At 40.7% G+C, this 23,396-nt stretch overlaps 1 protein-coding gene across 1 annotated transcript in view; it reads left to right on the top strand.

Annotated features, from left to right (window-relative positions):
* LOC124622526 (elongation factor-like GTPase 1) overlaps nucleotides 1-23,396 on the top strand; it is a 590,349-nt gene that overhangs the window by 47,190 nt on the left and 519,763 nt on the right. The window contains exons 6-8 of the mRNA XM_047148257.1: nucleotides 1,784-1,977; nucleotides 16,641-16,845; nucleotides 19,986-20,121. Of these exons, the coding sequence (XP_047004213.1) occupies nucleotides 1,784-1,977; nucleotides 16,641-16,845; nucleotides 19,986-20,121 (535 nt within the window). The remainder of the gene's footprint in view (nucleotides 1-1,783; nucleotides 1,978-16,640; nucleotides 16,846-19,985; nucleotides 20,122-23,396) is intronic.

Here is a 23,396-nt window from a genome sequence, read left to right as displayed (position 1 = left end):
TCTTGGCGTGCATCCGTGCGTCGCTGCGGTCCGGTCCCAGGTCGACGGGCACGTGCACCTTCCGCCGACCACTGGCGACAACATCGATGTACTGTGGAGACCTCACGCCCCACGTGTTGAGCAATTCGGCGGTACGTCCACCCGGCCTCCCGCATGCCCACTATACGCCCTCGCTCAAAGTCCGTCAACTGCACATACGGTTCACGTCCACGCTGTCGCGGCATGCTACCAGTGTTAAAGACTGCGATGGAGCTCCGTATGCCAAGGCAAACTGGCTGACACTGACGGCGGCGGTGCACAAATGCTGCGCAGCTAGCGCCATTCGACGGCCAACACCGCGGTTCCTGGTGTGTCCGCTGTGCCGTGCGTGTGATCATTGCTTGTACAGCCCTCTCGCAGTGTCCGGAGCAAGTATGGTGGGTCTGACACACCGGTGTCAATGTGTTCTTTTTTCCATTTCCAGGAGTGTAAATATTCTACAAGAGATAATTATAAAGCTTTAATTATCATCTCAAAAGACCAGTCTGCAATGATGAAACTTGGCAATGGTGTTAGTCCTCAGCATATTCACTCTTAAATGAAAATCATTTTTCCCAACAATGGAGAAACCTCATTGTCGAACTTGGCATTTTGGTTATCCAGGAAATGATTCAGCTCAGTAATCACCTTGGTGCCTTTCTGAAAATGCGTCATACAATGGTTCCTTCAACCAAAGAAAGAGGTAGCAGACACTGGGTGTTATGTAAGGAGAATATGAGGATGGAGTAGAGGGTGGAGGGTGAGACAAAATTTGATAGAGAATCGTCATGTATGACTGTTCTGGCACAATGCGCTGGAGTATTGTTGTGAAGCAGAAGCATGTCCTTTGACAGCTTCCCATGACATTTCGTGTGGACATCCTCCAGCAACTTCATTAGGTCATTTCAGTAGTATGCTCCTGTGATGGTTTCTCCCTCATGAGCATAATGTGTTAACAGTACTCCATGACAATCACAAAACACACTCAGCATCAATAACTTGCCAAGTGATGGTTGTGTCTTCACCTTATGGGTGCTGATGAATCCATGTTTCCACTACTTGCTTTGGTCCATTGCTTTGGGGTTGCAGTGGTACACCCAGCACTCATACGAGATGACAGGCATCAAAAGAAGTCATGTGTCTTGTTCTGCTGCAACATTTCTGCTGCTGTCTTAATCTTTGAACACCGGGGCCTCTGTTTCCCTAGCAATTCCTTGTTCTTCACATTGAGTTGGTTTGGCACTTCATATTTTGTCATCCAGACTTGGTTAACAACTCTGAAAGCATCTGCACCACCTAGCCTGTGCTCATAGGATGGTGCATTGTTGCTGTATGCCCTCACCAACTCAGCATTTTTGCTGCATTGTTCTTCACCTTCAAATGCAGAAAATGAATTATTGCATGATACTCTACTTTATCAAAGTGCTGCACCATTTTGTTACAGCTCTTCTGATGGTGTTGTGGCAAGGGGATTTCCATGTGTACAAGGACTGCAGATATGTTCCTGCTAACAAACATCAAATTAATTACATCATTTTGTTTTTTCAAGGTGGTTATTAAAACATTATGACAAGCCCTCATACAGTCAATTTATCCAACTTTTCACATCTGTGAGATGACTCCAAATAGTTATGAAGTGGTCACATAAATGCTTAAATCAATGATATTCTCTGTAATTTGAATGATTACTGCATTTTAATATTTTAAAGCAAGCAGAATACATAGTATAAAGCAGTTTGTCTTATTTGTATTATGACCCTCCCAGGTGAATGCAGTGGTGGCACAGTTGTTTACAACAGAAATCCTTGGAAAATCTGCATCAGATTCATCTTCTGTAACTATTGGAGGCCTCTATGACTGGACTACAGGTCTGGAAGATATTGATGACTCAAATATTTATTTTTCACCAGAGAAAGGGAATGTTGTCTTTGCAAGTGCAATTGATGGATGGGGCTTCAGGTGGGTATTTGGAAATGATGACAAAACATATTCACTGTTAAACTGTTGTTTACAGTAACAACAAAGTAAGTTACATGTTACATGAAACAGGAAAATCATATAATGTAATTAAGTAATTTGATTAATTTAACAATTTAAAAATATTGTGTTATTGTACTGCTCCTAATCCAGTAAAATGACCATTATGGAAAAGTGTAGGAAATGTACGCACTCTTCACTTGTAGCAAAAAAAAAGTGTGTGTTTGTTTTAGATTGATGTGTACTTGGCTAAAAAATTCACTTACTTTTTCATGTAGTTCCCTTTGAGGTCAGTGCACTTTGTGTGGTATTTTTACATGGATTAGTTCCATCCTTGAAGTGCAATTCTGCAAAATATCCACTTATGCATGTTGTATACCCTAAATTCCATTCGGACTTTTTCCATTGATAAATTTCTGTATGTTTGTGAGCAGGTTATGTGGGAATGGGAGTATTTCATTTGTAGTACATTGTGACACAGTTGGTAATAAATGTGGTGTTAACTTCTGTGTGCTCAGTCTATCTGGTTGTTCTGTCAGTAGGGGTAAGCTATAGGGAGAGACGGGTCATATACAATATGTACAAAAACCAAGAGGGAATAATAAGAGTGGACGATCAAGAACGAAGTGCTCGTATTAAGATGGGTGTAAGACAAGGCTGTAGCCTTTCGCCCCTACTCTTCAATCTGTACATTGAGGAAGCAATGACGGAAATAAAAGAAAGGTTCAGGAGTGGAATTAAAATACAAGGTGAAAGGATATCAATGATACGATTTGCTGATGACATTGCTATCCTGAGTGAAAGTGAAGAAGAATTAAATGATCTGCTGAACGGAATGAACAGTCTAATGGGTACACAGTATGGTTTGAGAGTGAATCAGAGAAAGACAAAGGTAATGAGAAGTAGTAGAAATGAGAACAGTGAGAAACTTAACATCAGGATTGATGGTCACGAAGTCGAAGTAGTTAAGGAATTCTGCTACCTAGGCAGTAAAATAACCAGTGACGGACGGAGCAAGGAGGACATCAAAAGCAGACTCGGTATGGCAAAAAAGGCATTTCTGGCCAAGAGAAGTCTACTACTATCAAATACTGGCCTTAATTTGAGGAAGAAATTTCTGAGGATGTACGTCTGGAGTACTGCATTGTATGGTAGTGAAACATGGACTGTGGGAAAACCGGAACAGAAGAGAATCGAAGCATTTGAGATGTGGTGCTATAGACGAATGTTGAAAATTAGGTGGACTGATAAGGTAAGGAATGAGGAGGTTCTACGCAGAATCAGAGAGGAAAGGAATATGTGGAAAACACTGATAAGGAGAAGGGACAGGATGATAGGACATCTGCTAAGACATGAGCGAATGACTTCCATGGTACTAGAGGGAGCTGTAGAGGGCAAAAACTGTAGAGGAAGACAGAGATTGGAATACGTCAAGCAAATAATTGAGGACGTAGGTTGCAAGTGCTACTCTGAGATGAAGAGGTTAGCACAGGAAAGGAATTCGTGGCGGGCCGCATCAAACCAGTCAGTAGACTGATGACAAAAAAAAAAAAAGTACATGGGATGGCTATTCAAATTGCTATAATCGTGTACATTATACCTGGATATGCACTGCAGCACCAGGTTGCTGGTATGCTACACTCAATTACTCACGCCAGCATCTGTGTGGGTTGGCCACTGAAGGCCACTCACGACTTATGCACATAGTGCAGCACCTGCTGCACCACGCACCAGTGCTGTCGTCTATATAAGGGCAGTGTGACAGTGCCCATGCTCAGATTGTGCTCTGGTGCCTGTTGTGCTGTTATAGTGTTGGTGTTTACTTGACTGTGGGTACATAAACTCTTGTTCTTGTGACCATACTGTTGTTTGTGTCTGGCATTGTGACACAGTTGGTAATAAGTGGGGTGTTAACTTCTGTGTGCTCAGTCTATCTGGTTGTTCTGTCAGTTCTCATGTCCATGGAGGCAGTGCTCAAATCTCTCCTTGAGCAGCAGTAGGCTCTTACAGTTACTATCATGAACTTTTCAGCCTTTTGATGGTGAAGGCTTCCATGCTGTTGGTGTACTTGTCGTCTTTTCCCCCTTACAATGAAGTGACCGAAGACTGGAAGGCTTACAAGATGCAGCTTTGGCAACCTTTTCTTGCTTTTAATGTCACTGATACAAACATGAGTAAGGCCGTGTTCTTTTCTTTAACTTCTCCTTGGATCTAACAGCTGTTGTGCCAGTTAGCATCAGTCAAGGAACCTGGGTCAGTTTTGTTCGACGAAATGTGTAGGTTGTCGTCAAATTATCATTGTAAATGTGTGCATGTGACTACAGCATGTATAAAGTTCTGTCAATGTCATGAATACCTCCAACACTCCTACTGGGCTCAAGTGGCCAAACTTCACAGCCTCAGTCGCAAATGTGAATTTGTTACTGATACTTGTCATGATTTCTGTGCTGTTTGTATGGTCTGTGATGCCATTGAAGGTGCATCAGTGTGTACTACGGTGTGAGAATCTATCTTTGGCTGAAATGTTGCATATTTCACAGTCTTTTGAAGTATCTCACGCTGCTGGTGATCAGATTGAGGCTTGGTGTGACATTGCCATGGTGGCTCCTGTTACTGGTTGTCAGGTATCAGTTAGTTGTCAGGGGGAGGACAACATAGCAGCCATACAACTGTGGCCTCTGCCTTGCACTGGACAACATTGTGTCAAACAACAACCACCTCAGCTCTCAGCACTCCTGTTTTGCCTACATGTTTCATGCAACATTACAGGGTCATGTGCTCTAAACACTGGGCGACTTGTAACAATGGCAGGAAAAAAGGACGTATAGCCCCTGTCTGTCACTCCCAGCCCTCTCCTGCAGATATGGACAGGGATGTCCATTGCTTCGAGTAAAAACAAACGTTTAAAATTTTGAACATGGGTGCACTCCAGCAATTGTGCATGCAAGAGCTTCAGTGGATTGGGAATAACAGCCAGCCAGTCGCAAAATACAGTTTTATTAAACCTTGACCATGCTATTGACAGTTTTTAAAACTGTCTTCTTCGGAACATATTGTGTTTATTAACAGGTATCGCAACATTGTAAGCAGAACAGATATGGTATCATTACAATAAACAAAATTACAGGAAATGCTTACAAATCATCTTAGTGAAACATACTCATATAGAATCACATTATATGTATCCAATGTGGAAGTTGATGACTGTCTAGTACAGGTAGTATCAACCATTTAATCATCATTTAAAGTACATGATCAAAAGTAGTTGCTTTCTACTGTAGAGCTTGGTCTTAAAATTTTAAAAATTTCACACATTTGACATTGGATCCAACAACATGTAGTGTGCTACTTGAAAAATTTGTATGTACAGGATGTTCAATTTATGTGAATGCATTGAAATATCTTGAACACAACACATTGGATCCAAAAAATACACTTTTTTTCATTATCTGACAGATGGCACTCTAATCCGAAAAATCAAAATGGGTAGAAAATCGTGTGTTTCTAAATGCTATTCAGTGACATTTAAATTAACATCTCACCTCCACAGTGTGAGGGTCAGACAGACAATTATATCATAATTTTTAATGGGACTACTCTGCCTGTTATAATAAGTTGTAGTTCAATAGACAGCTAAAATGGCATATCGAGCAGTCCCCTTTTCATTGTTCAGAGGAATACAGCATTGCGAATGGGGTTTCCCATTAAAAATTATGAAATAACTGCCTGTCCTACCCTCAAAGCATGGAGATGGGTCATTGGATAGCATTTTGAAACAATGGTTTTCTACTCATTTTGATTTTTCCGATTATAGCCACATCTGTCGTGAAAGAAAAAAAGTGTTCCAGATAAATTACATATTATTTTTGTAGAATCTGATTCTGCAACAGAAAATGGGGGTTCCCATTTAAGATTTCAAAGTTACCTCCCCACCCCCACACATGCAGTGGGGCGGCAGTCAAGTTTGGTATCATTGGACGACCCCCTCACAGATAGACATATTTCAACTGTAAATTGTTTGGATCTGAATCTTAGTTTTAGGGCTATTTCAATATCTTCAGACGAATTGAACATCCTGTATATATAACATTAAATAAAAAATATGGCTTCGATTCGTGTAGCGTGTGAGTGTCCCACGAACAGAATTAGTGACGTGCACCAACTGGCTGAAGAGTAGAGGCACTAGTTTTTGGTTGCCTCTGATGCATATAGCTGGAATGAGCAGCGTGTTTGATATCATAATTACATTTTCTTTACTAGAATTAACATATTAACTGAAAATTTTGAAAAGGGTGAGGGGAGGGAGTAAAAAAGTGTATTACTAAAGTCATGTGGCTACTATCAGAAATGCTGAGGATGCATTCTTAGACTCAAGCATTTACAAAATGATCTGCAGTGGCAGTCCCAGTTACTATAGTAGACAAACTGGTGGCGCAATCAAGGTGAGATATAAAGAATATCTTTTTGGGGAAGAAAGGTAATAATGTACACTATCCCATCTTTGAAGACCATTTACATGTTTCTGATCGTACTCTGAAGGTTTTAGAGGATACTGTAATCTTACACAAAGAAGTGAAACATTGTAGATTAGATTTATGGGGAGAGCTCGAAATTTTAAAACACTTAAATGAAAATTATGGCTACATCCTAAACAATCAACTTCTGCTTTCAAGTAGACATTTCCTAGAAGGCTTTAAACCTCTACTTCTGATCAAGTAGCCAAGTTTACTGTTCAGTGCTGGCCTCCATGTGGTGTTTGTTTTCCTCAGAATTCTATTTTCACTAAGAGTACATCTTTTATTTTGTTATTTTACAACATACAATTTATCATCCATAGTTACGTGGCTGTTCAACATTTTACCAATCATCCATATTAGAACTACCCACTTTTTTTTAATTTTTAGTGTGTTTTATTCTGCCTATAGCTGATTTCTAGCCATAGGTACACTACTTAGTGGCCTTTGTTTATTCATTATTTGAGCGTATTTTACAACACTCCCCCCCCCCCCCCCCCCCCCCTAGTGAGTGTATTTGTTCATACAGAATACTTTTTTAGTACAACCACTTTGTTTAACACGATGCTTCATGAGCAATGATCTAGCACTGCCCCCCCCTCCCCCCCCCCCCCCCATTCTCCTTCACCAATCTTTATTGTCTTTTAATATTTGCTGTTTGCCTATCACAGTTTGTACTTTTACAGTGTTCCCTTGTGTCTGGGGTCAAATTAATATTTCAGTATTGGATACATCGATAATATTTCCTAGGAGCATTTTTGCTTCGACACTCACACTTGTTGCAGTTGTGTATTCAAACACAAATGCTTGTCGTACGTTTTCATGATATTGACCTGAGCCTATGAGCTCTTTGTTAGCCACATGATTTTAATGGCACTCTTTGCTCCCCCTCTTCTCTCCTCTTCCAATCGTTTTGATTAATATGTTAATTCAAGTAATGAATATGGACTTTTGATATCACACATACTGCTCATTGCAGCTGCACTCATACAGGACACTCATGAATGCCATCTATCAGAGGCAACCTGAAAGTACTGCCTCTACTCTTTAGCCTGTTGGCACTTGTCAGCTTGTCATTAGTTCTGTATGTGGTACACAATTTGTCAAGTGGCACACTACATGTAGTTAGATCCAACATCAAATGTGTGATATTTCAAAAATTTTAAGACAAATCTGTCCAGTAGAGCACTACTACTTTTAAAGCATGCATTTTAAATGGTGATTAAGTGGATGACATATACATGTACTACACGGAGTCAGTGACTCCCACATTATCCAACGTGATGCTATGTGAGTATGTTTCACTAAAATTATTTGTTAACATTTCCTGTAATTTTGTTTATTGTAATAATACCATATCTGTTCTACACACAATGTCATAATATTTGTTAATAGGTATAATACCTTCTGAAGAAGACAGTTTTAATATAACAAAAACTGTTTACTGAAGTGTGAGTGATGGACAAAGTTCTCAGACTACAGGTGGATGTGGGTGTAGCTTTGACACTGCTGAACCCACAAACTTGTGTGGATTTGGGGACTCTGTCATTGTTTTCAGTTACTCAATGTTTGATGATTTACAACAAGGAGCATATCCCAATTTTAGGTCAATTTATGGCTCCCATCATATATAGATCTGTGATTTGATCCTTGAGCTTTATGGTAGCGGATGATTCTGGCATTGACAATTTGTTCAGTCTGGATGCTTTTTGTGCTTTTGTTTTTTCATTGCTGATGCAGTACACCTTGTTCCCTTATCACCAGTCAGAATCTCTGTGTTCTGAGTTTTTTTTTTTTTTAATTGTGTTGTGTCACTAATTTTATGGCCCATTTTACCTTGAAACATACAGCACAGCCACATTTTTTCTGTGTGCACTCTATTCCAGTGGCACTGCGCAATCAAGTAAAATCAGAATTGGACAAGCTGATGTCTTTGGAGTCATACAACCCATTATGTCCTGTGAGTGATCTACCCTCCTCATGATTGTTAAAGAACTGAATGGTCAGATTTTTCTCTGCGGTGGTTTTAAAGTTTCCATTGATGCTCAATCTATCATTCACGCCCACCCTTTGCTCTGTCAGGACAAGTTATTAGCCAAACTTGCTTGAGGCCAGTTTTACATCAAAATCGATTTATCTGATGTCTATTTATAAGTTGCATTGGATGAGGATTAGAAACAGCTCCCTGCAATTAATCGGTCCTTTGCGTTGTATTAATATCAGGGCCTCCTGTTCAGTGTGGCTAACACTTCTGCAATTTCTCAGCATTTTAAAGAACAATTGATGATATTCATTCCAGGGTGCATCAACTTTCTTAATAACGTCATCATAATAGATGCATCATGAACTTTTTCACGGTCATATATAGTGAAAGGTTGAAGTGCATCTTGACTAAGTTCCACTTTTTCAGTCATCCATTGAGTATTCGTGATTTGATGTTTCTTAGGATGGTGCAAAGTGCCTCACCCTTCCAAAGTCAAAGAACTCCAAGTATTTTTTAGGAAAATTGCCTACTATCCCAGGTTCATTCTGGATGCAGCCATGCTGGTCCATCCTCTCCATTAATTCCTTCACAAGGACATTTCCTTTCGCTAGATAGTGGCTTGTAAGTGTGCTTTCATGCTTTTGAAATCTAAATTGCATTCTATTCCTTGTTTGGCTAGCTTCCATCCTGCCCACCACCTCATCTTGGCTACACACGCCTCTCAGTATGGCCTCAAGGCCATTCTTGTATGTCACTATGAAGATGGTTCCGAATGTCTGATAGCATACACATCAAAAAAAGCTCAACTCCACTCAGCAGCGCTACTTCAAAGTTGAAAAGGAAGCGCTTGCCATAATCTGTGCCCTAAAAAAGTTTCGTGTATTCTTGTATGGGTCAAAGTTCCTTCTCATTACGGACCACAAGCCCTTGGTTTTGTTGTTTATTCCTTCTGCTACATTACCCAACAAAGCAACACATCACTTCCAGTGTTGGACCTTGCTCCCATCTTGCTACAACTATAAAATACATTTTCTGCCTACCACGCAGCATGGCTATGCTGATGCATGGTCCTGTCTTGTGATGGGGCCAGATCCTCTTGTGATCACAATGAGCCCTTTGTTTTCACTTAGATATTGAGGTGCAACATACAGTGGATACAATGGAAGTATTTGCTATTATGGGCTCCCAGATCACAACTACTGTTGCTGTTGATCTGATTTTGCACCAAGTAGTTCACTGTGTTCAGCTTGTTGGTTGGATCAACCAATTGACAGAGATTCCGATCATTTCTATAACTGCTTTACTGTCCATCACCACCTTTTGGCATTTGATGGTGGTATTGCCTTAGCTACAGATGGGTTGTTGCCCAGAGTTGTGATCATAGCCACCCTACGGCAAGATGTGCTTCAACTCCTACATGTGGGACATTGGAAGATCTCTCATATCAAGTTGTTGGCTCATTTACACGTATTTAGGCCTATCATCAAAGGTGACATTGTGTGTGTTGTTATGGCCTGCTCTCAGTGGACTCAACAACAGTGGACTTAACAACAGTTGGTACCATGGGTGATGCTCCCTCTGGGATCTGCACAGCAGAGCCCGTGGTAACCCGTCCATTTTGATTTTGCAGGCCCCTTCCTAAATTATTATTAGTTGTTGGTTGCCAATATTTTCTCTAAATTTCCATACATTATCTGCTGTCCTTCCATATCAGCTGTGGCTAAAGTAAGTTCAGTACCTCTAAAAAAAAAAATTCTGCAAAGGATTGTGACAGATAGTGGTCCACAGTTTGTGTCTCAGACCTATGATGATTTTTGCACTCGTCAAGGCATTCACCATGTGGCTGCTCCTCCTTTTCACCCCCTACCTAACATGAGGTGGAATAAAACGTCTGCTTCTTGAAGGTTCAAATGAGGAAATATCTCACAAACTCTTCCATGAATGACGCCTTGATGCACTCCACCAGCGAGACCCACATTGCGGTTCACCTCTGTCTCCATGGTCTGCCTCTGGGGTTTGACTGCTGAACAAAGTGGATTCCAGCTATGGTCCACAGCTGCTGCGGTTGCTGCCTCTTAAAGGTGGGCACCAGCAAAGGGCTGGTGGCATGCCACCACAATCAGCTGCATCCTTAAAGCATGGCAAGGACCAAGGGCCCACTGCCCCCTCCTTCACATCCTCCCTCAGTGCCTGTCCAGGCCTTGTGGGGTGCTCCTGCTGCAGAGGCAGACCTGCCCACCTTGAGGGTGTTGCTGCCTCCTGCCTCTCCTCTGGGGTCCAGTGCCCTGATGCATACTGCCAGCCCATCCCATGGTGCTTCGCTGCCACCTGCATTTACACTATCACCTGGGCTGACGCCTTTGGGTCCTTCACCATGGATGTACCTGACAACACTGTGTGAGTGACCAACACCTTCACCATCAGCACAGCTCCACCATGTTGAGGACCTGGACATTAAGATGCTATCTGTGCCCTTTTTGCTGGTTCTCCTTTATGGCACTTTGCAGGGAAATAGCCACTGCATATGTCTGCAGCTGCACGACGTGTCCCCTATTAATTAGTTTCAGGTCAGAATCTCCTTCTGCTGCTGCCATCACAAGCACTGACAGTTACAGATGCCAAGGATGTGTCATCAGTCACTCCAATACCCTTTCCACAAGGAGGTAGGGGTGCTATAAGCCTGTATGTCATACCTGAGTATGTGCCAAGTCCATAGTCCGACAACGTGCTACACACCTGTACTCCACTAGTGGCATCTACACAGGTTGGCCACCAGAGGCTTGTGCACACAGTCCGAAACCTGGTGCACCATCTACTGGAGCTCTCCTCTATATAAAAACAGCTTGGCTCGGCACACCACTGCACCACATGGCTTAGCTCAGCTCGGCGTGGCTCAGCACACCTGAGTTCCAAGGAGCACTGAATAGAGTGGTGGGTGTGGTGGATCGCAGTTTGGCTGAGCCTGCTTGGTCGATGGCCCCAGCCGGCCCCCCACTTCCAATGACTGGAGTGCTGGTGTGGCAGACCACCATGTGTATGAGCTTGCTCACATGATGGCCCCATCTGACCCGCTGCCTAGAACAACCTGGCCACCATCCATGGACCTTGACTTGAACGATGATTCCGGTGAGGATGACTTTATAGTGCATGGTGTACTCCCGGCCAACAAGAGGGCGCAAAGGATGACGGCCTGAGCACTGCAGCACCCAGATGGTGAGTGGCGCTAATGACCAATCTCCGCAGCATCAACTGGCACCAAAAAGGCACCCAAGAGGAAGAGGCAGCTCACTGTATCAATTTCCGGCGGCAGAAGATGCGCCACACCAGATGACAGTGTGGCAGGTGCAACCTGGACTACCGTCACATCTCGGCAGGCGGCCAGACCCAGGGCGACACCTTCCCCGCCGCCCAATGCTACTGCTAACCGCTACGGTGCGCTAGCAGACAAGGAGAAGTTGGAGCAGCCAACAGCACCCAAACAGACGGAGACCATGGCCGCTGCCCACACTGGCCACTCTGCAGAAGAAGAAGTAACCGCCTCCCCATTGGACACCACTTCTGGATGGTCACAGCGATGCCTGCTGCCCATAGTCTTCAAGGTGGCCAAAGACTACAAAGGTTTCCTGCAGCTTGTGAAGCAGTGGACGACTGCAGACTGCACAGTGCGAGCGGCAGCAGGAAACCTCTTGCGTCTGCAAGTCGCAAACACGGAGGATTTCATCAAGGTGATGAGCGAGGTGTCGAACCAAGGCTTGCACTGGTAGATGCACACCGTCATCCCCGAGAGGCTCTTAAAGATCACCATCAAGGACTTCCGCAAGGTGGTGGAACCTGAACTCCTGAGATACAAACTGGCAGAGCTTTACTTTAGCATGCACAATGTGAAGTGGGACAAGTCTCACATCACACACAAGGAGTCGCCGTCTCTGCTGGTGATTCCACTGACACATCGGAGAACAGGCAGCTCTACAAGCTAAAATGGGCAGCCAACACCATGGTCACCATGGAAAACATTAAGCAGAAGAGGGGCTTGCTGCAGTGCTTCCACTGCCAGGGGACAGGCCATGTGGCTCACCACTGCTCCTTCCCTGAGGAGTGCGTGAAGTGTTCAGGCGCCCATGTAAGCAGAAACTGTCCACTCCCAAGGATGCAAAAACCGTGGCTGAGCAGTAATTAGTCGCAGTTGCTTTCCAACAGGGGCAGCAGTTGCAGAAGACTGCTGACCACTCCCTCCACTGCTGTCTGTACCCAGGTGCAAGCTGCGAGGCAGCCAGCAACCACGAGGATGATGCCGGCAGCTGATGCTGTCACTTCCAGCCCCACTGAAGGGGGCAAAAGAAGACAATGTGCCCACACCAGAAAACATGCTTGCAAGATTAGTGCTTTGATCCCCCAGGGGAAAATCGTGCAAAGAGGAGGCCACATCGGCGGGTGGTGGCATGAGTGGCAACACACCAGCCATCAATTGCAACCCAACTGCACCCAGCCACAGCACTGCGTACACAGTGCATGAAGGAGAGCTGACAGCAATAGTCTCCACACTCTTTGCAGTGATCGAAAATGACTTGCACCTGGCCGATATGCTGCAGAGAGTTGCTGAGACAGTACTGTCCGCCACATCAGTGGCTGCCCAGCAGACGTCACAGTAAGGCACTCGCTATGCCGTCCGTGCCAGGAACAGCGAAGTAGGCCTGTAATGGGTTGCCACAGCTGACTGCCACACAGGCAGCATAGAAGAAAATAAATCCTGAGAAGGACAATGTGAAGACAACAAGACAACGAGAAGAAAACACCACACACCATTCCACAGAAGATCTGGAGGCAAATTTGGGACAGTCTACTAGGACTCTGCCTACCCAGGGGTCGGGTTGCCCCTGATAAAGCCTGGACATCCCACCACATCACCTATCCTCAGATTGTGCTGTACTGCTTATTGTACTGTTTCTGTGTTTTTTGTTTACTTGATTGTGGATAAATAAACTATCTTTCTTTGTGACCACACTATTGTTTATGTCTAACATTGCAACAGAGATAATCTGCACTTCAAATTTCGTGGTTCCCCCACCACAAAAGTGCCTTTAAGGTGAAAGGCAATGTGTTGAAGAAAGATACCTCTTTTTCCTTTTACATCCAGAACAATGTTTCCTCCAGTAATACCAGTTTCCTTGCATGAAATTTATACCAGTTAGTGTTGCTTTCCTTTGTAATATAAGTAAGATGAATTCATTTTGCATTTCTTATAAGCTTTTCGGCAGATACTTTATTAAAATTTGGTTAATAATTTATATATTTTTTATTTTAATTTTTTAAAAACAGGATTCTACTTTCTGATTTGATAACTTGTTTCATTTCTGAAGTGTTATGCACATTATAGCACAAACTCAATTATACTCTTTTTTTAAAAATGTTGAAACATTGCTTAGAAATGATATATTTGTACCACTTATTAAGACTTCTTATTATTCCATTCATAAATAATATATAACATGAATTATTGATGGCATGCCTCTGAGTGCACTGTAATTAGTGTAATCATGCTTTTGCAGTCCCTGCAGGAGAATAAGTGGGATTTTGTAACACATTCACAGATTACTCACTTGGGTAGTTGGCATTTCTCTTGAAGCGTGTGCTATTTCAGATTTGTCAGCATCTCTGTGCCACTCTCCCATGAGTCAGACAAATCTGTGACTATACTTACTATTCTTCTTTGTAGATACTTAACATCCCCTAGCAGTTCTGTTTGGTATGGGTCCCACACATTAGAGCAGTATTCTAGGATGAGTTGTACAAGTCTCTTGTAAGCAGTGTAGAATGATGACATTTTCCATTTCCTATGAATCAGTCAAAGTCTGCTTTACCTACTACGGAACCTGTATGATTATTCCAGTTCCTATTCCTAGAAACTGTTACAACCAGATATTTGTGTGAGTCAGATGATTCCAGTTGTAATTCACTGATGTTCTGTTTTTTGTTTGTGTTGTGAAGTACACAGTTACATGTACATTTAATCTTTGCACCATTTTGAAACCATATGAAGAGCTGACATTGTTTAAAGTTTAATAAGGAGTCAACAGTTAATGAAAGTGAGAAATGGTAAATGAAATGCATTTGGCTGTCGAGAAAGCAATGTGTGAAGCCTGTATTGTTCACTGTGGAGAAACCTTATCAGAAGACCTCTCATAAAATCCAAAGAAATTCCGGTCGTATGCAAGGGCTGGCAGTTTTACGACTCTACAACTGCTGTATAATCTTAAAATATAAATAGAACTTAAGTGCTATGAAGTATCTTGAACAGAATGACCTCCTCCACATCAACCAGCATGGATTTCTAAAACATTAATCATGCGAAATCCAACTCGCACATCTTTCACAACATCCTGAAAGCTGGGAATCAAGATTGACAGACAGATGCAGTATTTGTGGATTTATGAAAAGCTTTAATTCAACATCACTCGAGTGCTTAACAATGAAAGTAATATCAAATGGAGTATCAAGTGAAATTTGTGACTAGTAAGTGGTGTAAGTAGTGTCTGTTCTGTCAGACGAGTCTCACAGAACAGGCATCACTTGTAGATCATGCAGCTGGTGCAAATATTTATATGAAATAGAGGATGGGGAAAGAAAGATAAAGGATGGGTGGGATACCGGTGACTTCCACCCACACAGTGTGTTGTGATAATGCAGTGGCAAAAACAGAAACTTGTGCCAGACTGGAAAGTTTTCAACTTTCGCCATTGCATTACCACAGTGCCCTGTAAGGCTGGAAGACATGAGTTTTCGACCCATCCTCTCCCTTTCTTCTCCATTCTCTGTTCTGTCAGACATGTCCAGTATAACAGAAACCACACAGCTAAGTACATTTCTGTAAAAGTGCAGCAGTTCCTTGATGTTTGTTTCAGTGTAGATGCACTAATATCATCTGAACTCCTTCGGGATCAATAATTTGTGAGTAGGGATTTGGTGGATCAGGGGCACTGCATTGCATCATGTGATAAGTTGGAAATTTGAGTCAGTCGGGGTCTGCTTTTGGGTGACCGAAGCTGTTAAGACAACCACTTATGAGAAGTAATAAATCCCGGTTCAATTCCCGGTCTGGCACAAGTTTTCAATTTTCACCATTGGATTACCACAATGCCTAAGTGGCTGGAAGTCATGAGTCTCCCATCCATCCTTTCCCTATCTTTCCCCATCCTCTATTTCATATAAATTTGTCACTTGATTGAGGGTGTTTTCTTTTTTTTTTTTAAGTAGGGAAGATACAGTGTGTTATATTGCATGGAGAGTCATTGACAATACAGTTGTAACTTCAAGTGAATTCCAGGCAAATGTGAGGACCCTTGCTGTTGGTGTTGTATCTTGGTGACCTATGAGACAATATTAATCATAATTCAGACTCTTTGCAGATGTTGCAGTTATCTATAATGAAGTACCCTGTGAAAAGAGCTGCACAAACATTCCTTCAGATTTTGATAATATTTCAAATACGACTAACAAGGAATGTTGAACATATATAAAGGAGAGTAATGTGTATGGTCACAGGTTTGTTTGATCCATCAAAGAGCAAGTTCCACTCTTCAATAAATACTCTGAAGATGAAACTGATAAATGTCAGGCTCACAAAAAGAATGCTCAGTAAAGTGAAATGACTTTAGTGGATTAGTTTTCCTCTGTTTGTTTTATTTTTGAACCTGTTTGTTTTATTTTTGAAGCTTAACAAATAATAGGCATATTTTAAACAATGGAAAATCCAGAATGGAATAATGAGAGTATCATGAAAAGGATGGTTGCTACTCACTATAAAGCTGAGATGTTGAGTTGCAGATAGGCACAACAAAAAGACTGTCAGAAACTAAGCTTTTGACCACAACGCCTTCATTGGAAATAGACAAAGCCTAAACACACACACACACACACACACACACACACACACACACACACACACAAAATGACCACAGTCTCTGGCTGCTGCTGAGGCCAGAGACTGTGATCTCGTGTGTGTGTCCGCTATATGGTGAGTAACAACTACCCTTTTCACGATAGCCATATTTTTGTATACATTTTACAAGAAGTAATTTATTTTTAATATCTCACTGTATAATTTACTTGCTTTCTTCTGTACTGAGAATTATGTGAATTATCTGTTGCAGTTTACATGACTTTGCATCTTTGTATGCAAAAAAACTGGAAATTTCTGAGGATGAACTACTGAACTGTCTTTGGGGAGACTACTACCTCCATGGTAAAACACGTAAACTGATGCCTGGAGCTCAGGAGAAAGCAAAAAAACCTATTTTTGTGCAGTTTGTGTTGGAGAATATTTGGTCATTGTATGACACTATTATTGTAAGAAAGGTGAGTGATAGTTTTGTGTTTGCTGAATTAGTAATTTCTTTGAAGATATTTCACTACCTACATGAAGGCAAGGATGAATATTTTTGGGTGTTCAGTGTGATAATGAAAAGTTCCATAAGATTTTTCTGTATAGGTGTGTTTCTCACAGTCTTCAGGGAGCAGTCATTAGTTTCTTCACATATATTAGTTTCTTCATTCTTTCAGTCATTTATTCAGCATGTTCCATAAACCCCACCGAAGGGAGAACTCTCAGAAATGTGGAGTTTCTCCTCCTTGATGGGATCTGCTGAACACAGTGAATGAATGAATGAATGAATGAACTGTAATGTGTGAAGAAACTCTGATGGCTTTGGGAATGCGTCCACCCTAGGTGAAAGACTTTAAGTACTGTCTGATAATTCAAGATTAAACTTTTATGCAACTTGTCATTATCATACACACAAGAATTTTCATCCATCCTACCCTGCTGTAGAGACACTTCTTATAAAGTCTTTGAATATGTTCGCTCCTAATTAGGAAACCTACAACTTCCTTCTTTGTCACCATGACCAACTGTATCCTCATCCACAATTATTTGTCCTGTGAGGGCATCACCTACAAGCAAACCCGTGGTACAGCCAGGGTCACCTGTGTGGCACCACCCTGTGCTACCCTGTTCGTGGGCCATTTAAAGGAATCCTTCATAATCAACCAGAAGCCCAAAACTCCCGTGTAATTCAGATTCATTCGCGCCATCTTCATGATATGGACTGAGGATGAGGACAACCTACAGACATTCCTCCAAAGAAATACTTGCAGTCATACACCTGATTAGGACAGAAACCTGTGACATGCAGTGAGCCAGACAGTGGAGCATGGGGTTCTGTGCTGAACAGTCACAGACATTTGAAAAACTAGTGAACTAGTACCCAGTCTGATGAACAGAACTACACTGAACCATTTTGCCACACAACAATCACAGCACCAGCCTTTAAGCTGTTCTATGCCTTGAAGAGATCTGCCACCACATTGACACACACACACACACACACACACACACACACACACACACAGTGCACTCTGTCTGCCACCTGCAGCACACTGAGAAATTACAGTTTTCAACTTTTCCTTGGACTGACATGAGAAGACAAGGAAAATACAAAAATATGAATAAATTTTTATGACTCTTCTTATTATTACACTAGACACAGTCTTAAAAAAAAACTTTCATGAAATTTGGTAACCCTTATATTCTTCTATTACTATCACATAGTAGGTTATTTGTCTTTCCTAGAATCCAGCTCATATTAATATGGTACTGGAAAGTCCTGGGTGGAATACAGATAATGGAACAAGTTACAGGGCTAACAAAAACTACGCAAAGGGCTATATTGTTCTGACTGACTACATTGTTTTTGCCAGATGTATGCCTGTTGTGGCTCACAGTAAAGGAGTAAAAATATTAACCCAGTCACATGAAATGATGAGCTGTAATCGCAGAGAAAAAAGAAATGAAAGTGCATGGCTGTGCAGAAACTGTGGTGTTGTCCTACATGTAGAAGACTACCCAAACATCATATTAGCTAATACTAACTGATATTAATTAAATCTGATTTCACAGCAAGCAGTTGAGTATTTAAAATTGATGTCACTGGGTTAAGTGTATTTTGATCTTGTACACTACATGAATACCTTATGGAGTAGATAAATCGTAATTAATGTCTTAAGTGTGTGTAATTTTTTATTCCTTTCTTTCGTTTCCATCATTTGAATGGCTTAATGTTTACTGACATTAAGGTTACTATAGACAAGTGGACAAATTTAGTCAGTATTTTGAGGTGATGTGATAAAATACATAAAAGGTGTACAACTTTGCTTCTGCTGTTTTTTCCCCAACATTTGAGGCTTTAATGAAACAAATTGATTGCACATGTATCATTCAAAGTATTTTTCATCACTGGCCACTACTTTCTCCCATCTTTCGAGCAGTGTATGAATCCTGTGTCGAAAAAATTGTTCATCTTTTGAAGTGATCCATGAATCGACTCAATTTGTGACTTCTTCATGAGATTGTAAGTGTTGATCAGCCAGGTTATGTGCCATTTATCTAGGTGGGGTAGGACTTCCCATTTTAATGTTTCCAAGTACGTTTTGACCTCTTTTGCAACGTGGGGTCAAGCGTTGTCGTGGTGCAAAATCACTTTATCGTACCTCACGCTGTATTGTGGCCATTTGTCTTTTAATGGTCTGCTCAAACGCATTATTTGTATTTGATAACGAGCACCTGTGATTGTTTCACTTGGTTTTAACACCTCATAGTACACGACACCGAGCAGGTCCCACCAAATGCAGAGCATGATCTAGGAGCCGCGAATGTTCAGTTTGGCCGTCGACGTGGAAGCATGGCTTGGATATCCCCATGATTTTTTGCATTTAGGCTTATCATAATGAACCCATTTTTCGTCCCCAGTCACAATGCAATGCAGAAATCCCTTCCATTTTTGCCTCTGAAGCAACTGTTCACAAACACACAATCGCCATTTAATGTCTCTTGGTTTCGGCTCACATGAGACCCAAGTTCCTTCTTTCTGAATCATGCCCATAGCCGTGAGACATTTTGAAATGGCTTGCTGTGTCACTCCCACTAATCGTGCCAATTCTTCTTGAATTTGATGTGAGTCTGCACTCAGCAATGTCTCCAATTCTGCATCTTTGAAAACATTCTCTCTTCCACCACTATGCTGGTCTACGCCATTAAAATCACCGTTCTTGAAGCATTGAAACAACTCACAACACATTATTTCACTAATAGCATCCTTACCATATGTACTTGAGAGCATTCGTTGAGACTCAGCCGCTTTCTTCATATGGAAACAAAACAGTAAAACCTCCTGCAAATGACGAGAATTAGGCTTGTAAACTGACATTTTCAATCAAGAATAACTTTATGAAGCAGAAACAAATTGACTAATGTTTGAATGAGGTTATGTTGACAGAGGTCCAAACTAACTGCCTGACGTCTGCAATCTGTTTCTTTCGACCGCTACTTACTGTTGTCGCCACCTATCAGCAAACAGTGCAAGCAAAGTTGTACACCTTGTATAATTTTAAAAATAATTTATTTTCTGAATTTATTCAGCAGATTTTTCTTTTTCTTCCAGGATAAGGAACGACTGCAGAAGATTTGTGAGAGTTTGAATGTCAAATTAACGACTAGAGACTTGCGTCATACAGATGGCAAGGTACAGCTACAAGCAGTCTGCTCTCAGTGGTTACCTCTCTCTTCAGCTATTCTTGGTAATATAAATATTGAAATTCAAGCAGTTATCTGTAACATTATAATTCTTTTTCAAAGTAACAAACTTCTTGAAATTGCATTTGTGAGAAATTCCTTTCTTTTTCTACCATACATGATGATGAACAGTTGCAAAAAGGTGTAATTTTGGTTTAATAATCAGCTTCATACTGTACAACAGCTTACTGCAGTTGTTGGTTTGTGTGATACATAATGTTTTATTACACAACTGATATTCTTCAAGGTTATGAGGAAAAAATAGTGGCAAGTTTTATTTATATCATCTATATGTAGCCACATTTTTGTTGTCTCATTTGTATGTAGGAAATATGGTTACATATCTTACAGATTGCAGTGATATAACTCATTGTTATGTCCATAGTGTATTACAGTACTTTAATTACTAAGTCATTTAACACCGAATATTCATTTTTAGCCCAAGGATCTCATCCAGTTTCCTAGACTCATCACACTTTAGGCTTCAGGTTATGGAGTTTATTTGTATTAATATGTTTCTTTCACTCTTTCTTTTCTTAAAAAAATGATGTATATGTAATTAATTTCTTGTAATATGGAATTGCTGGCTAGTGCTTGTAGTGCTTACCTTCAGAAGGCAAAATGTGTAGTACTGCCAATAGATACACATAAAAGTAAAAGAGACACACTTTCTAGCTTAAAAAAGAATGGCAGACCACTCAGCCCCCAGAAGGAGGGAGAAGAGCGAACTACTTGTGGCGAAGAGGAGGTTCACCAAAGATGATGGATGAGGTGTCAGAACAGCTGGTCAGAGTGGTACATTGGTAAGCATTGTGTCAGAGATAAGGAAAGAGTGAGGAGTAAGGATGTATAATTATTTGTTTATTGTGACTTTTTTTTTTCTGTCCTGACTCTTAATTACACTATTCATCTCTTTTCCGCCCAATCTGTGTTTACTTCTCACTCTGTCCTTATATCTGGACTGGAGTTGGTACATTGCTTACTAATGTACCATCTCTGATCTGTTATCTCTGACACCTCCTCTTTCATCTTTGTCCAACTACTCCCTGACTACAGGTAGGTGTATCTCATTCAGGAGCTTGAGTGATCTGCCCTTCCTTTATAACCTTCCCAAACCTAGTCCTCTCTCATCACTGATGGAGGAGTGATTAGTTCTAAAAGCTAGGTAGTATGTCTCTTGTATTTGTATATGTGTCTACTGGCAGTACTACACATTTGGCTTCCTGAAAATGAATACTTATTTGATAGAATTAGTTACTCATCGAATGATAACATCTAGATGTTTTTGTATCATTAGTAATTGTACTGAAAATGTCCTAAATGCAGAATATATTAGAACTGATTAAACAAAAATTAACTTTTGCTTTGGGGAATAACTGTGCAACATATTTTTTGTTAAAATAAATAGAATATTTATTTACAAAATATGTTCTCTTTTATGAATTCTAACAAAGAGGGCCATCATAGCTTGATAGAAATACTTGTGTTTAGAAAAGCTGTCTACATAGTTGGATCTCATACCTCATCTAGTGTTGAGTGCTGAATGTTTGGGAACATAACCATGGCCTTACAGTGTTGGAGATGTTCCAGGATGTACCCACGTACAAAAATAAATTTTGTTAACAGCCTGCAAGAAGTCTTGTCCAACATAATGACAAAATGTACTGGAAAAGCTCCATTAAGTAACCTAAGTTTTCATTGAAGATGTAGGGCTAGGTAGGAAAGATACATCACACTATACTCTCATACAGAGACACATTGCAAGACATGCTAGCAATTTTGCTGGACAGAACATGCAAGAGACGGCTTCTGAATCATGTCATTATGTCACATGCGAAGTTACTGTTATGTAACTACGTGAAGAGAATGTAAGCAGTTCATGTTAAAATGTGAAATGCAATGGACTGAAATATGATTAGAAGAGTTATAAGTACCAAATAAATAATAAACAGCAGGTGTAGACCAATACAGGCCAGCAAAAAAGAAACAGATGCATGTAAAAAATGCAAAATGAAATGAAAAAAGAGAGATGCTTTCATGAGTCAGAATAACCATTGATGTGTACACTCTCCACAAAACTACAACCATTGTTTCAGTATAATTGTCATGTGAATTGGAGCTGTACCAAATGTTATTCTTGTGTTATGAGAAATAAGCTGAAGCTCCAGCTCAGATTTTTTTTGTAGTTATCCTAAGGGACTTCCTGCAGACTTTGAGTAGAGTTCTTTAAGAATATCACAACTGCTTATACTGCCATCTTTGAAAAGTTTAGCTAGTGCCTCTTTTTTTTATAGTCTCACAAATCAGTTGACCTATACAAGCATCTGTGTGTTTTACCTCTAAACATAAATCCCTGTCCATTTATTTTTGCTGATGGCACATCTGTACTTGTAAGTACTAGGCTACTTAGAACACTAGTTTAAGCTAATTGAATTAAAAGAAATATGATGAAAAACATTGAACATGGTTTGAAACTACACAATAAAAATTAAAACAGACTTTCAAATTACTCTTGGGTATGAATTTATGGAAGATTATTGTGTTATATCCCTGAGAATACTTCTGGGGAAAAACATTCATGTTCTTCTTGCATATACCATCCATCAAACAAATTAAACTGTACTAACTATACTGTTTGGTGTAATCAACAGTCATGAGATAGCTATAAAATTATGAGGCAGAATAAATAGTAGCTTGTTTCCAAAACCTACTATTTTAGCTTATACAAATTTTATAACAGGGGCACAATTGCATACCACATCACTAAAAATAGCAGGTTCAAGAGAAAAACTTGAATTTTATGGAGTAGCTTTAGCATCATATTGTAGGAATCGCCGATGAATGTTCTCACTGTTGAATTCACAAGGTGATAATGCAAAGAGTAACATTTATCTATATCTGCATCCATACTCTGGTGTGTGACGGGGGTACCATTTACCCTCTGAGTCATTTCCTTTTCTGTTCCACTTGCAAATAGAATGAAGGAAAACGACTATCTACATGCCTCCATATGAGCTGTAATCTCTGTAATGTGGAATGAATAATTTATAACCAAAAATCAACCATTTCAAAAATAGCAGGTTTTGGAGACAAGCTAAATTATTGCTGGTCATAACTTATCTTTTTTTGCTGCACTTACCATGGTCCCATTATATACCATTTGATCTTGTTTATCTCCTCTTGAAACTCCACTAACTTCTCTTTGGTTCCTAAAGTTAACAGTTTATTGCAGCCAAATAAAATTTGTAGTTAGTTAATTCTGAAAATATACAAACAGATG

The sequence above is a fragment of the Schistocerca americana genome, chromosome 7 (assembly GCF_021461395.2).
Source record: "Schistocerca americana isolate TAMUIC-IGC-003095 chromosome 7, iqSchAmer2.1, whole genome shotgun sequence".
Taxonomy (NCBI): Eukaryota; Metazoa; Arthropoda; class Insecta; order Orthoptera; family Acrididae; genus Schistocerca; species Schistocerca americana.
The sequence above is the reverse complement of the archived record's forward strand: the minus strand, read 5'-3'. Positions and strand labels throughout refer to the sequence as shown.